Source organism: Sardina pilchardus, chromosome 20, assembly GCF_963854185.1.
Source record: "Sardina pilchardus chromosome 20, fSarPil1.1, whole genome shotgun sequence".
Taxonomy (NCBI): Eukaryota; Metazoa; Chordata; class Actinopteri; order Clupeiformes; family Clupeidae; genus Sardina; species Sardina pilchardus.
In genome coordinates, this window is record NC_085013.1 from 10,193,091 (window position 1) to 10,210,156 (window position 17,066).

At 37.4% G+C, this 17,066-nt stretch overlaps 2 protein-coding genes across 2 annotated transcripts; both read right to left on the bottom strand.

Moving 5' to 3' along the window:
• Positions 1–1,313: 1,313 nt before the first annotated feature.
• Positions 1,314–4,013, bottom strand: LOC134067977 (toll-like receptor 13; the record flags this gene model as incomplete). The annotated part of the gene is made up of 3 exons (XM_062523469.1): positions 1,314–1,826; positions 3,297–3,633; positions 3,694–4,013. Coding segments are annotated over 3 exons (1,170 nt in total), but the record flags the coding sequence as incomplete, so codon positions are not given.
• A 3,708-nt stretch (positions 4,014–7,721) lies between these two features.
• Positions 7,722–12,825, bottom strand: LOC134067147 (toll-like receptor 13). Its single transcript, XM_062522228.1, has 2 exons — positions 12,736–12,825; positions 7,722–11,055 (listed from the first exon to the last, which is right to left on the bottom strand). Exon 2 carries the CDS (start codon positions 10,933–10,935, stop codon positions 8,077–8,079), a length of 2,859 nt encoding a protein of 952 aa, XP_062378212.1. The 5' UTR covers positions 10,936–11,055; positions 12,736–12,825; the 3' UTR covers positions 7,722–8,076.
• Positions 12,826–17,066: the final 4,241 nt, after the last annotated feature.

The window sequence follows — 17,066 nt, forward strand, 5'->3', positions numbered from 1 at the left end:
TACACTAAGAATTTGACATGTTCACCACACAGTTCAAAGGGAAGTGGATGTGAAACTTGGAGTACGAGTGGGTGGCAAGCCTGTGGAGCATGGGTGAATTGGAGAAGTGTCTCAATCAGTGTGTCTCACCTTTTGTCTCAAGTTTGAGACCTCAAAAACAGAATCAATGTGAATGTCTCTCATGAAAGTACAACATCTATACTATTCTTTCTAAAGCAACTGAAGAGGCATTACTGAAGTGATTATTCATCAAACCCTTTAGACTGGCAACTTGTAAAAGTGTATTATTAATTTATTGACTGACTGATTGATTGGTTGATATTTTTCCACTGCAGGAACCTAGATATCAACAAACAAAAGGCCCAGTTAACATTTGAACAATAAAAGAAACACCATGTGATAGAGGATGTGATGGTCAAGGATGCTTTGTTATTTGTACAGTGATCTAAATTAGGCTGATTTAAAGGAAGGACTGGATCCTGTTGAGCCCTTGGCACAACTGAATGAAATAACTGTCAATCAAGAACATCCTTGGTGCTAGATATTTTTAGTATCCTGGTTTTTTTTTGCAGGTGGCCCTGCAAGGAGGAATGCCAAAGGTCTGCAAAGCTGCATAATAATAATAATCACATTATTTATCCACAAGCTGATTTTGTTTATTGTTGTGTTATCCTATGCTGTTAACTCTATATCTAAGTATGCACAAATATTTAAATGTTCTTGTTGTAGCGCACAGTACATCCACATAGGGGTTACAACCCTTCCCTGGATGACTGGAAATTAAAGTCAATTAGTCTCAGGCCTACTCTCCCTTCACTAAATGAACAGAATAGTTTAAGCTTAAGGATTTGAGTGTGTCACAGTGATGACCTAAAGTACAGTTTTCTGTCAGCAGGGAATGAAACGCCTCTACTCCAGGGAAGATAACGTGAAATGTCAAACAGCAGAAACAGTATTTGAAAAGTAGAAAATAAGTGTTGATTTATTATACTATGCAATGGTAAAAAACACAAAAAAATATATAAAATGCAATGAAATAAAATATTTCGTCAAACAAAGTAATCAATGAGATAAATGTATGCCCCTCAGTATAGTCAACCTTTAGAAACTGAGTGCTCAGGTAATGCCAATACTAAATGTTCAATGAATGCAAAATGAAACCCTTCAGTTCAATGAATTCACAAAATATTTCAATAAATCCTATGCTTTCATATATGGAGGCAAACAGAAATTTGTGTTGCTAACTTTATCTTGAGCATGGGCATATGGTATAATCTCTTGACAGAATGTTTGAAAATTTAACTGATTAAGGATCAAAGGACATTCTGCACATCACTGAGGGAATTCTCCTCCTCAGAACCCCTTCTGGTACCAAGGGCAACTCTTAGTTTCTCCCAGAAGATCCGAGTGTCCTGTCCCACTTTGGGCCAGCTGAGGTACGTGTGTTTCTTCACCAGGCCCCTCATCCTGTAGTACGGGGACAGCCGGTAGACTGGAATGTCCTCCAGGAACACCAGGATCAGAACGTCCTTTTTCTCATCGAACAGACGGAAGCTGGCCACCTGCACTTCCTTGGAACACCACTCACTCTCCAGGTAGTGCTGGCTGAGGATGCAGATAGTCTTGCGGCTGCTGTAGATGCCGTCCACGATGTTGTCCACGATGGGTTTCCCTGGTTGGAAGTCCCGGTGGTGCAGACATAATCTCCATCCCTGTTCTCCCTCTAGTTTGGGGAGCAACTCACTGGTGACCCAAAGTTCATCATGTTTGTTGTAGGAAACAAAAGCATCATACTGGAAACCAGATGGCTTGTTAGACCCTTTCTTCTTATTGTCATAGAGAAATGCCAAGAAGAGGTAATAGCCATAAACTATTTGCCAGCGTAGGAAGTTATAGATGAGAGATATGATCATGGTCAGGAGTACAAGAGAAATGCTGGATATATAACAATAAAACTCAATGTTTACTGAACAAGAATGCACATCTAAATTTAAAAGTTTTGTTTGTTTCAAATTGGGAGGCGTGTTACATTCAAATGTAGTAGCTTCAAATATTTGTGTGAGGTTACTTGTCTCCACCCATTTGATGAGCCAAGCATTGCTACAGTCGCAGGTGAAGGTGTTTCCTTGCATATCGAGTAGCCTTAACCCAGGAAGGGACATGATAATTGTGTCATTGATTGATGAAATTTGGTTATTGCTGATCTGTAAATAATAGAGATGATGTAGTTTCGCTTTCACAAGAAAATCTAGGGTTTGCAGACGAGTTTCTTTTAGATAGAGCTTATAGAGTTTTCGCAAGGGCAGGAATACATTAGGAGAGAGAGTTGTGAGGTCATTTCCACTCAGGGCTAGTACTGAGAGCTGGGTGTTATCTTTGAACACATCGTCATGCAAATACTTAAGTCCAATATTCTGGGCCCAAAAACTGCGCAAATGTCTCAAATTTTGTAAAAAATTAGAGGGTATAAAAGATTCATTGTTATGATGACGCTGAGATAAAACTGAAAGCAATCGAAGAGATGTTAAATTACAAAAAGGAGGTGTTTGAAAATGTTCAGTTTTTAATATGTGATTATACTGTAAAGACAGTTCTGTAAGATTTGAGAGTCCTGAAAATACAGTTGGTCTGAGTGAAACATCTGTCATTTTGTTGAACTGCAGGTTCAGCACTTCCAAGCTAATTAATTTATCAAAAGCTTTGTCATCAATTGAATTTATTTTATTGTCATTTAAAACCAAAGTCCTGAGTGATTTTAAACCTCTGAAGTCATCAGTGTTAACTGAGGCTAGTGAGTTTGAGCTTAGTTTTAAAAATTCCAAGTTAGCAGGACCATTTTTGAAAGCGGCATCTAAAAAATTAACAAAGTTTGATCCCAAGTACAGTCTTTTCAGATTTGTCAGGTCTTGGAAAACACAGTCTTTCACAACTTTAATTTTATTTCTAAACAATCGGAGAGTCTTGAGATTGTTAAGGTTTTTAAAAGTGGAACAACCTAATTTTTCAATTCGATTGAATACAAAATCTACGTTTTCCAACATGGATAGATTTTGTATCATACTTGGAATGTATGAAAATTTGTTGTAACCCAGTTGTAAAAAAGTAAGATTGGTCAGTGGGGCAAAGACATCTTCCAGATCAGCAAGTCTATTATTGCTCAGATCCAGTGTCCTAATTTGACAGCATCTCTCCAACCCTGTACCTTTTAAGCTGATGATTTTGTTATATCTCAAAGTAAGTTTTGCAATTGTTGGAATATGACAAGCATAACTTATAAGGGATTTTGCAAGAGGTACAGTTTTCAATATTAACTCAACTAGGGAATTATTAAATGTTTGCAGTATCATGTTGAATTGCTTTAATGGGACACTAACACCAGACATATCAAGTCTCTTAACATTCCTAAAGAAACTTGTGTTCAGCACGTCCCATTCTAAACTTGTATTTGAAAAACAATAGGACAGATTGATTGCCTGGAGATAGGGGAAAATGTCTGCACTAATCCTGAAAATGTTTAGAGGATTGTCAGCTAAATTCAGTATTTGAAGTCTGAGGGATGAATTTGAGACATCGATCGACTGAAAAATTGAGATGTTGTTGGAATCTATATGTATTTCATCCAGTGTTTGTATTCTGAAAATGGGTTGCATTAGTTTAGCTGCTGTTAGCTTATTGTCAGAAAGTTTCACACACTGTAAGTGGTGGAAGACAGAAAATGATGAATTTTCAATGGTCGAAATGTTGTTCCTGTCAAGGAGGAGCACTTTTAGATTGGTCAGGCCATGGAAGAATTCTTTTGTGATTCTAGTCAAATGGTTACTGCTCAGGCCCAATTCTGTTAAGGAAATCAAGTCTCTGAAAGCTCCTTTCTCAACATAAGAAATTGAGTTGCAGGAAATGTTTAAGGTTTTCAAATATGTAAGATTTTGGAAGTCCCCACTCTTTATCTCTTTTATGTTATTGTGAGAAATGTCTATATCAGTTACGTTATGTGGGAATTTTGGTGGCACATGCTCAAGACTTCTTTTGTAGCAGAAAAATTTGGTACGTCCTCTGCACTGCTCTGGGTCACGCAACTCACAGACCCCATAAGTGAATCCAGACACACGACTCACACAAGCCACAATGTAGAGAGTACAACAGAGAAGAGTAGTGACCCATGTGTCCACACTTAAATGCATGATGACTCTCTTAGAGATTCTGTGCTCAGTTGAAACCTCAGGTCCATTAGAAGACGTCCATCCGTTGCATCATATTGACTGTGCCAGTATTGACCAGGCTCATGCAGCAATCAATTGCGTATGTCTGTAATGTAAATGACAACCATTGAATCATAAATGGTAAATATATTTTCAAAAGACCAGAAGCATGCAGTATTTAATACATAATTAAATAATATAAAAATACCTACAAAACACGTCTATTACAAACCGTCACATATTCCACTAGACTTTATTAGTGATGTGAAATGAATTTTCCAAATCTACATTCGGAGCTAGTGAATCAGAAGATAGGGTTATCATTTTTAGCAATCAAATTTTCAATAAAATGACTGGCAACTATCCGCCCTTTCCTTTACTTCAACCTGATCTGATCTGAATGTAGCCTATTACTTCTCAATATAGTCAACATACAGTTCAAATTTAACTTGTGTCAGTTCTCCTATCCCCACAGGAGTCTATTAATGCAACATGATTGTCCTAATCTGCAAGAATTTACTATAATGTATTTTTGTTATGCCATGCTGGTTCCTAAATGTCTTTGATTATGGAATCTTTAAAAAGCTTATATCCATCCTGCTGTTTAACTTATCAATGATTTAAACATGCATTCATTTAAGCAATAGTTGGGGGTTTGAGACAAAGTTGAGTCTTACCAGGTTTCAGCAATGTCTTTTCTCCAAACGCACCCTGGAATAGGTTAATTAAGAACTCTAAATCAATGTAAGGTCAAATGTCTCATAAATTCACAAATGTTCTTCCCCCTGAAGATGACCATTCTTAAATGTCACATGAATATGAAAGACATTTTTTCATGCAATGATGCTTGCCAAATTAGAAAAAAATCCTTCCAGGTAGTGTGTTTTTTAATCTCACTCCTCTGTGCTAGATTGAGAAGTGAGACTCTCCCTCTCTCTCAATACAGCATGACCACATCTACCACTGGACGAAAGTACACATAGAGCATACACATAACCATGGGCGGGCCTGGACGACCCTAGGCCCACCTACTTGTCAGTCTTGCCTGGCCAATTAGAGGGCTTTCCTTCATTTACGTTCACCATATGAAAAGGCGCGCAAGTCAGCACTCCGCTTAGGCCTATGCAGTTAGGAAATGGTTGTTGATGTGTTTGTGTTGTTTATGGCCTCCAAGCCATCTGCATTGCAATTGCGGGCTGAGAAATAACAAAAACAAAATAACAAAAATGAATAAATATAACAATAAAGACAATGAGTAAAAACATGATATAGTTTGGATTTGTAAAAATGATTAATCTGACACAAACAACATGTGGCAACGCGGCAACCACAACACTGTGTCCATATCATGTTATACATTATTTTGGTGATGGTATGTAGTTTTCACATGGCAATCAGAACAACCATCATGCAATTATTAACTATGGGTTATATGTTAATAATTAAACCATTAAAGAATCGTCAGATGTCTGAATAGGATCTGAAACTTATGATGCAATAAAACTAAAATTAAGTTGCCTTCTTCTCATCCCTGTGCGAAGTTGCATTTCCCCATTTCTACTCACAAATAAGTTCACAAAAGGAACTGTTCCTTAAAGGAACACGCCACCATTTATGAAATTGGGTTATTCACCATCTCCCAGTCATTTTTCACTATACCCTATAGTTACACTCTAGCAACCATTATAAATACCCTAGAAATAACCTAGCAACCAACATAGCAAACAACATGATTACCCTAGCAACCAGCATACTGTAGCAACCACTTTATTTGACATAGCAACCCTAATGGCCTGTACGGACTACACGACTTTTTTGTCTTTCACGATTATCTTTTACGATTGACCATGTCAGACTAGGCGATCAGAGAACCACAAAATCATGCAGTGTCATGGCCGTAAGAGTGGCCACATTACAAGATCATTTATCGTAACCTTCTCGTCATGTGTCGTCACAGTATCAGTGTCAACACGGGAGTCGTAGGAGATTCCCCAAAAAATCAAACATGCTAGACTTTTGGTCGTAACGTCTTAGAATGTCGCAGACAATAAATCGCGGGTCGTTGAACATGTCAGATTACAAGACGCATCCTCCTACGAACGTCGTTCCCGAGTTTAAAATTCGGACCCGACAATGGAAATTCGTCGGCCACGACACAATCGTGACAAAATCGGGCTGAAATCGTGTAGTCTGCACAGGCCATAAGCAACACCCTAGCAGCCACTAAAGCAACCAACATGATTATCCTAGCAACCATCGTAGCAACAGCTTTATTTAGCATTGCAACAACCATGTACCAAAGCAAAACCATTATAACTATCTCTACATTATCTGTTTTAACACTGTATAATATTTTACATCATATGTTTTGCATCTTCATACACTCGTAATTCCTTGGAATTGCATTTCTACTTGATACTGGAATTCCATTCCCTCTGAAACATGTAAGCCTGCATGTTTAGACACGTGTTTGGAATTGACATTGAGATGGAAGAGCAAAACACATCTTAGCGTGTGGGTCTGTAAGGTTTTATCCACAGTGGAGAACCAATAGACTAAGAAGGCTAAACATTGGGTCATTCCTGTAAACATTAAGCCACTTAAACTCCCACAAGTTCCTGCAAAGGTATCAACACAATGCACAAGCTGTCCATCTCTACCAGAAGATACAGAGAGTTTCTAGCCACAAGCCACCAGGATGCTGAACTGTAATTCTGTTATAGGCTACTTAATCAATGTCACACTTCCTTGGGGTTTTATTTATTTATCCATCTGTTATTCGTTTATTTATTTTAGATTTAGATTTTTCTCTTTTTCTTTTGCCATAAAAAAAACAAAAAACATACAATATCCCCTCCCCCAGGGCTGGACTGGGACAAAAATTCAGCCCGGGCATCCTGACAGTACCCTGAAATATGTTTATTGCACTGTGGAGCAGTGCAAGTGAACAAGACGTAATTCATCGTTTTACATCATTGAAAGCAGGAAGTCCAACATTGAAATCCGTATTTCTCCCATCTCAAGGCAAACTGAGGGAATGATGCACAACCATTCAAAAATATGACTGGTTTTCTAAAGATACAAAACTTAATGCTAATCGGTGAAGTGTCCCTTTAAATCAAATATTATTATAGGTTATTACAATTGGGCAATACCGTATGGAATATAATATAATAATGGCCAATGGCATATGCAATGCCATATTGCCCAGAGACAATGCCATATTGAAGTGATGTTAGAGCGCTGTCAGCGCAAAAAAAAGAGGAAATTGGTGGGCACGTGCTCTTACTGAGTTCTTATATGGGCATTATGATGGAATGAAGCAATTACCATCGAGACTATTCCACCTATGGGAGCTACAGTAAAAAGCATACAAAAGTACAAAGTAGAATGCCAAAGCTCCGCAAGGCTGCAACTGCTGCAAATGGAGGATTCTTTGATGAAAAAAATAATAATTTTATCGCATTCTTTTGAATATATTTATTCACATTGATTTGATAATATTTCCCAAAAAATGTAATCATATAAAATTTGAATGCAATAATACTTACATTTTCTTGAGCTGGTTAGTTGTTGATTTTTTACATTAAGTTAATTACTCAACAATATCAGCATTCATTTAGTAAAAGAGTCGAACAGCAGTAAAATGATAACATAAATAACATAAACAAGCCCGTTGAGCAAAGAAGCATGTAATAGCTGATGAATGTATTTGAACTAAAAGCTCTTACTTTTAAAAGCTGTTGAAATGTTGAAATGACCCAGAACTGTTGTGTTGAATTATAATAGTTAAGATGTAACAATGATTTTATCATTTACATCAATGCATATAGCATAATCTCTTGACAGAATGTTTGAAAGCATAACTGGCTAAGGATCAAAGGACATTCTGCACATCACCGAGGAGATTCTCCTCCTCAGAACCCCTTCTGGCACCAAGGGCAACTCTTAGTTTCTCCCAGAAGATCCGAGTGTCCTGTCCCACTTTGGGCCAGCTGAGGTACGTGTGTTTCTTCACCAGGCCCCTCATCCTGTAGTACGGGGACAGCCGGTAGACTGGAATGTCCTCCAGGAACACCAGGATCAGAACGTCCTTTTTCTCATCGAACAGACGGAAGCTGGCCACCTGCACTTCCCTGGAACACCACTCACTCTCCAGGTAGTGCTGGCTGAGGATGCAGATAGTCTTGCGGCTGCTGTAGATGCCGTCCACGATGTTGTCCACGATGGGTTTCCCTGGTTGGAAGTCCCGGTGGTGCAGACATAATCTCCATCCCTGTTCTCCCTCTAGTTTGGGGAGCAACTTACTGGTGACCCAAAGTTCATCATGTTTGTTGTAGGAAACAAAAGCATCATACTGGAAACCTAATGGCTTGTTCTTCTTATTGTCATAGAGAAATGCCAAGAAGAGGTAATAGCCATAAACTATTTGCCAGCGTAGGAAGTTATACATGAGAGAGATGATCATGGTCAGGAGTACAAGAGAAATGCTGGATATATAACAATAAAACTCAATGTTTACTGAACAAGAATGCACATCTAAATGTAAAAGTTTTGTTTGTTTGAAATTGGGAGGACTGTTGCATTCGTATGTATTAGCAGCCAGTACTTGTGTGATGTTACCTTCCTCCACCCATTTGATGAGCCATGCATTGCTACAGTCACAGGTGAAGGTGTTTCCTTGCATATCAAGTAGGCTTAACCCAGGAAGGGACGTGATAATTGTGTCATTGATTGATGAAATTTGGTTATCGCTGACCTGCAAATAGTTAAGGTGATGTAAGTTTGCTTTCAGAAGAAAATCTAAGGTTTTTAGACGATTTTCTTTTAAATAAAGCTTATAGAGTTTTTGCAAGGGCAGGAATACATTAGGAGAGAGAGTTGTGAGGTAATTTCCATTTAGCCCTAGTTGTGTGATCTGGGTGTTATCTTTGAACACATCGTCATGCAAATCTTTAAGTCCAGCATTCTGGGCCCAAAAGCCACGCAAATTTCTCAAATTTTGTAGAAAATTAGAGGGCACAAAAGACTGATTGTTGTGATAACGCGGAGATAAAACTAAAAGCACTTGAAGAGATTTTAAATTATAGAAAGGAGGCTTATGAAAATGTTCAGCTTTTAATATGTGATTATTCTGTAAATTCAGATTTGATAGTTTTGAAAGTCCTGAAAATACAGTTGGTCTGAGTGTGTCATCACCTATCTTGTTCAGCTTCAAGTCCAGTGTGTTCAAGCTAATTAAGGAATCAAAAGTCCCGTCATCAATTGAATCTATTTTATTATCATATAACATCAGAGTTCTGAGTGATTTTAAACCTCTGAAGTCATCAGTGTTAAGAGAAGCCAATGAGTTTGCATTTAGTTCTAGATATTCCAATGTAGCAGGGCCATTTTTGAAAGCTCCATCTAAAAAATTGATATAGTTTGATCCTAAGTACAGTTGTTTTAGATTTATCAGCTCTTGGAAAACACAGTCTTTTACAACTTCAATTTTATTTTTAAACAAGCGGAGAGTTTTGAGATTGTTAAAATGTTTAAAGGTGGAACAATCTAATGTTTCAATGTGATTGAATACAAAATCTAAGTTTTCCAACATGGATAGATTTTGTATCATACTTGGAATGTATGAAAATTGATTATAACCCAGTTGTAAAATATTAAGTTTGGTCAGTGATGCAAAGACATCTTCCAGATCAGCAAGTCTATTATGGCTCAGATCCAGTGTCCTAACTTGACAGCATCTCTCCAGCCCTGTGTTTTTTAAGCTACTGATGTTGTTATATCTCAAAGTAAGCTTTGTAAGTGTTGGAATATGACAAGCATAATGTATAAGGGATTTTGCAAGAGGTACAGTGCTCAATGTTAACTCAACTAGTGAATTATTAAATGTTTGCAGTATCGTGTTGAATTGCTCTAATGAGACACTAGCACCAGACATATCAAGTCTCTTAACATTCCTAAAGAGACTTGTATTCAGCACGTCCCATTCTAAACTTGTATTTGAAAAACAATTGGACAGGTTGATTGCCTGGAGATAGGGGAAAATATCTGCACTAATCCTGAACATGTTTAGAGGATTGTCAGCTAAATTCAGTATTTGAAGTCCGAGGGATGAATTTGAAACATGAATTGACTGAAAAATTGAGACGTTATTGGAGGCTATATGTATTTCATTCAGTGTTTGTATTCTGAAAATGGGTTGCAATAGTTTCACATCTGTTAGCTTATTGTCAGAAAGTTTCACACACTTTAAGTGGTGGAAGACAGAAAATGATGAATTTTCGATGGTCGAAATGTTGTTCTTGCCAAGGAGGAGCACTTTTAGATTGGTCAGGCCTTGGAAGAATTCTTTTGTGATTCTGGTCAAACGGTTACTGTTCAGGCGCAATTCTGTTAAGGAAATCAAGTCTCTGAAAGCTCCTTTCTCAACATAAGAGATTGAGTTGTAGGAAATGTTTAAGGTTTTCAAATTTGCAAGATGTTGGAAGTTCCCTCTCTTTATTTCTTTTATGTTATTGTGAGAAATGTCTAAATCAGTTACGTTTCGTGGGAATTTTGGTGGCACGTGCTCAAGACTTCTTTTGTAGCAAGCAAATTTGGTACGTCCTCCGCACTCTTCTGGGTCATGTAACTCACAGACCCCATAAGTGAATCCAGATACACGACTCACACAAGACACAATGTAGAGAGTACAACAGAGAAGAGTAGTGACCCATGTGTCCACACTTATATGCATGATGACTCTCTTAGAGCTTCTGTGCTCAGTTGAAACCTCAGGTCATTAGAAGACGTCCATCCGTTGCACCATATTGACTGTGCCAGTAACCAGGCCCATGCAGCAATACATTTTGTCAGTCTGTAATGTAAATGACAACTATTGTTGAAAATCATGAATGTTAAATACATAAAAAAAGCAATATCTAATGCATAATTACATTATTATATACAAATACCTACAGATTCAAGATTCACTTGAGAGTAAATTTATTGTGTTTCAGAGTTACAGCAATACAGTTTTTCTCAAATGCTAAAACACATTTCACAAACGTTTCCTCCATGTTCCCCAATGTTTAAACACAATACCCTTTTCTAAAGCTACATAAGCACAACCACACCTTCTCACTTCGAAACTCAAACTTTCACACCAAAAGAGCAGCTTGAAGCTTTCAAAAATGTAAAAACTATACACATCATTACACACTACAGCAGAACAATTGAAAACACAATGCTCAATTTGTGAGAAGGTTCTTTGTTTCATAACTGCCAATGCATATTTTTAAAAAACTTTAGAGTAACGGATCTTCTTAGATCTCTGCAGAGGATTAGGCATTTGAAGAGTTATTTTCCAAAACGCTATATCCACCATTTTACTAATGAATTTTCATAAATATATTTTTTACATTTTGTTTTTCAAGTAATCTCAGTGAAACTGTATTGGGTTATGTTTAGTTACAGTAATTTATCTTTACTCAATAAAAACAAAACAACTGTATTTTTATTGATATTACCTGAAACACACAATTACTGTAAATACAGTAACATGATTTGTTACAGTACAGTAATGTTTTCCAAAATGGATTTATAGCGTTTTGGAAAAGAGCTCTTCATTTAGAGTTGTGAGTTTCATATGAAGAGTACAGAAAATTCTGCAAGTACACTACTGTAACACAACTCAATGCAAAAACCAGAATCTATTGCACACAACAGTACTCTTGAAAACATGATCAGGGTGTGAAGTTCTTGTATTTCCTTCATTCACACCACACACACACACACCACAGTCACTGTGCACATTAGTAACAAGTGTCTTCAAATTTGAGCATTTTGCATCACATGAGCTTTCATTTGAGAATATGTTTTGCAACATGTGTTTTAACAAGGAACATTTTTATGAGAACGGAGGATTGTGTTTTGTGAATTGTGTCTTCATTTGAAATGTGTTTATGGTATTGAAAAAATATGGCTAGATTTAGTAAATGTGTTTAGACAACTGGTCATTTTGTTTATAGGATTGGCTTTTGTGTTTATTAGCATTTGAGAAAAACTGTAATATTTTAAAGATATCATCAACTAAACAATGACTTATGCAGTGTGATTCATAAGTGTGTTTTAATAAGGCTTCCAACTAAGTATAAGAGCAGTTATTTATATCAGTATCTAGTTCAACCTTATCTGAAAAGAATGTTTTACATGCACATTCGCTCTAGACCTAACAAAGAATCCATAACAAAAATAATAATGTCACTTCCTCAATACACTTGCTTAAAGTGGAAATGTAATTTCTTACAGTACATTTTCTTTCAGTGAAAATGCAGGAGTGTGCTATTGCACCATGTTTGTTCCCTACAAGAATATACTCTATTGCACAATTGCTTTTCAGTTTTGTGATTTCTTGTCCTCTCAGTCATTGTAAGGTATAGGCCTAATTGCATGTTTAATTCGTGAATAGTAAATACCAACATTATGTCTTCCCCTAAAGATTCTGTCATACATTCTATCCCATTGTTATGAAAATAAAGTTGAATTGCATACACACCACTTGCGTCTGTCAGGTCTCTGTAGGATAATGTTTGATGCCTTGTTATTAACCTTTCTCCTCTGTGCTGGGTTGGGGTCTGAGACTCTGGGCTCTGTCTTGGTGGTCATAAACGCATGGTCAGTGGCGACAAGCTTAAATACATTTAGGGGTGTGTCCATTCGTGCATCGTTCAAAAGGGTTGTTGTTCTGTTTCTTCAGCATGGGTGTTTTGGGCATAACATCCTATCAACCCATGAGAGTGACTATCTATCATTTTAATAGCAAAGCAGCGCAACTTCAAACAGTGCATCAATATTATGCCAGTCAGCAGTGCATTTAAAGCAATGCTTGTACTGAGGGATTCCATTAAAGCAACACTAAAGAGTTTTTCGTACCTTAAAATAATGTTTCCAAAATCATTTCAGCGGTTCATCAACTCGTAACAGGGTGAAGAGCAGTTCTGCTTTCACTTCGCAGCCCTCTATCGGCTATAACCGCACTATGTAACTTTACAAGGTGGGGTAGTGTATCTGTAGTTCAGTGAAGACAACAACAAATTTGACTTGCTACAATGTCGCAATACATCATACTTTCATAAAATCATGCAACATATTCTACCTTGTATGTTATTTGCTGGATAAACAAATAGCGTGTGTGCGACAGAGAAAAAGTCTTTTAGTGTTGCTTTACAGCATGCTTTACTGAAATCAGCTCATTTCCCCTAGAACCTAGAGATAGCCACAAAAAAATGGGCGAATTAGAACAAAGCCTACTTGTGATGTCAAATATCGCAAAGCCATTGGAGCTCAATTGAGGTTGCCAAAGAAGGCGCCATTTAGTCAAAAGGACCATTTCAATATCCAGCCTAAATATAAGGGCTTGTAAAATTGCAATTGAGTTTATCTTTTATAAATCAAAGTTAAATATATTATTTGAACATCAGAGGACACAGTACAGTAGGCTACTCTATTCATTCATTCTATGTCCTCTTTAACTCTATACCTACAGTATGAATGAACATTTAAATTTTCTTGTAAGCGGACGGAATATAGCCTACAGTACATCCGCATAGGGATACAACCCTTCCTTGGATGACTGAAAATTAAATTAAAGATTCAGACTACAGAAGAGAAATAGCGTAAATGTCCATTATCATACAGTACAGTAATCACTGAACATCCACTGTTACACACTTACAGTACTATCCTTTGAGCTCAACTCTGAGAGAGTGAAAGAGCTAAGTTATCAGTATGTCCAAGTAAGTCTAAATTTAGGCACAATACAATATTACAGTATTGCATACTTACAGTACTATCAGAGTCTGTGGCATCACAGTACAAATCATATTCAGTACAGTATTGGCCTGTCTTTCTGTTCACTTACAAAACTATTGATTTACATCTTCATATAGGCTAGAGGATATGAGTAGAGAGTGATATAAGTCCTTATTCTTTATTTTCATTGTGATATTTTATTTTTCAAATTAGAATGAATACAATTCCTCCAGGAGCCATAAACCCTGCCCTGAAAACTGTGTCTTCCATTGTTTGGTGTATTGTCTTATCACTGCTCTGCAGGAGTGTAATTTTGCCTGATGTGTTCAATGATTTGAGACCATTAGTTAGTTTTGAGCAAAGTTAAAAGTGTTTTGAGGTAATTGTTCAGTTTTGCAACAAGATTGAAGGGTTTCGAGAATGTAGTTTGAGAAATGAGTTTTGTGTTCACAGTTTTGAGAAAAAGGTAAAGAGCTCTGAAAAAGGTGTTCTAGCAATTGTGAAAAACTGTAAAACAAATCGAGAGCTCGTTCTTTAAAAACCGTGCCCATGATTTATAGCTTATAATGTCCGTAAGTTAGAACATGGTGACCACTATCCCATTTGCTGTTACAGTTGTGACAAGTAGGCCTTGGGTCAGTTTGAGGCATTGTGAAAGACATGGATCTAGGGTTCACTATGGGTTAGATATGTCACATAAAGAAATACTGGCAACTTTAGTAACTCAGCATGGCTGTAAGTGCAAGTAGGCCTACACGTTGCGAACAAGCGGAACTAGAGAACGGCTTGCGAGTGAGAAAAGAGCTGTGCGCATCATTCTTAGTGAACTCGACCCTGAAGGATCCCAGTGTCGCCGCTGGCGTCTATGCACCCGTTTGCAGATTTCATATGGGCTCAATTTATCGTATGAGTCTATGTGCCATACGAAACTGGGTCCGAGAAGTAGCCTGTCTTCTTCTCAGGCGTCGCCGGCGGCGTCACTGGAATCCTTCAGGGTCGAGTTCACTAAGAATGATGCGTACAGCTCTTTTCTCACCCGCAAGCCATTCTAGACATTGTTGTGCATCCAATGATACCTATGAAACTTCCCGGGACCTTGGAGTTGGCCCAAAATAAAATCAATAACGGGACCTAAGTCATCATAGCCACGGCAGCGAAGGCCGCTTGTTCGCAACGTATACTTGCACTTACAACCATGCTGAGTTACTAAAGTTGCCATATTTCTTTGTGTGACATATAACCCATGGTAAACCCTTAGTAGATCCATGTCTTTCACAATGCCTCAAACTGACCCAAGGCCTACTTGTCACTGTCACAACTGTAACAGCAAATTGGATAGTGCTCACCATGTTCTAACTTACACACGTTATAAGCTATAAATCATGGGCACGTTTTTCAAAGAACGAGCTCTCGATTTGTTTTCATTGAGAGCTCGATTTATTCAAATGAGAGCACGATTTTGTAATTCGAGGGCTCGATTTCATAAAACGAGGGCATGATTTAATGAAAACGAATGCACGTGTTATACAAATCATGCTCACATTTTTATCTAATCGTGCGCCCGTTTTAAGAAAAACTAAAACATGTGCACATTTTAGATTAGCGAGACTATGATGTAATGAAACGAGAGCACGCTCTACTTAAACGAGTGCACGATTTAGTAAAACGAGAGCTCGATTTTGCAAAGTTGAGCGCACGTTTTCTTCCTTCCCAAAAAATATTGCCTTCAAGGGTTCCGTACTATTTTGTATTTTGACTTTGTATTTGTTTTGATGAGTGTGAACACCAATACTTGAAGTTTGGATTCCTATATGTTTACAGAACTATGACAAAAGTATGACCTCAAACTGACATACTGTAGCCTACCTTGTGCACAGAGAAAGCAAAAGCCAGATGTGTCTTGTATTCATACCATCAGTGTGTAGTTGACACAATGTGTGCTTAGTAGATGATGGCTTGTGTTTACTGATGGATACAGAAACACCATTTTTACAAAGGTGTGAAGAGTTAATCAAGCTGTGTCCGCTTTTGCAAGAGAACTACAATGTTTTGATAATTTGGTGAAAAGTTTTGCAATTTGTGTTTAGAGTTTTGCAAAAATAGCCAATAGTTACAAAAAAAGTGCATAACCAATCAGAAAAAACTGTAAAGCAGCAAGAGATATCTCTGAAGTGATAGTTTACTGATCAGGATCAGAATCAGAATCAGTTTTATTGGCCAGGTTTGCGTAACACATAAGGAATTTGACTCTGGTTAATCTTTGCACTCAAGTACAACACTCAACAATAACATAAAAAACAGTAAGAAAGAATAAGGGTATAAGTTATGTATGAGAATAACAGAATAAATACAGTATTTACAAATAAATAGATGCTATGGGTGGCCTTGTTGTCCCTGTCAAGGTATACCTTAGTATTATTGCTCTTAAAGCAACTTAAGAGGTATTACTGAAGTGATAGTTTACTGATGTGTTATTCATCAAAAATAGCATAAACCTTTTAGACTGACAACTTGTAACATAAACTTATTAAGGGATTGATTGATTTATTGATTTTCCACTGTAGGAACCTGTATGGTTGATGGTTGAGATGCTTTGGTATTCATAAGATTGGACAGTGAGCTAAATTAGGCCTACTACTCCGAATTATATAACAGCCATTTAAAAGACGGACTGGATCAGAACATCCCACTGGTGCTAGATATTCTTAGTATCCTGTTCATTTTTTGCAGATGGCCCTGCAAGGAGGAATGCCAAAGGTCTGCAAAGCTGCATAATAATAATCACATTATTTACCCACAAGCTGATATTACTGATATGTATTTATTTATTTATTTATTTGTGTTATCCTATGCAGTTGTTAAAGGTGACATAGAATGGAAACCTTTTTTGTCTTGGTGTTGATGAATTAGGAGAGGTTGTGCATCACCAATGAGGTATCATGAACGTGAGGCATGGTTGTGCCCTCCTTCATATGAAAATCTTGAACCTAGAAATAGCTACAAAAAAATGGGCGAATAAGAACAAAGCCTACTTGTGATGTCAAATATCGCAAAGCCATTGGAGCTCAATTGAGG

What these genes read in the sequence shown, in the direction of transcription:
- LOC134067147 (XM_062522228.1), bottom strand. Translation starts at nt 10,935, where the DNA reads ATGCATATAAGTGTGGACACATGGGTCACTACTCTTCTCTGTTGTACT.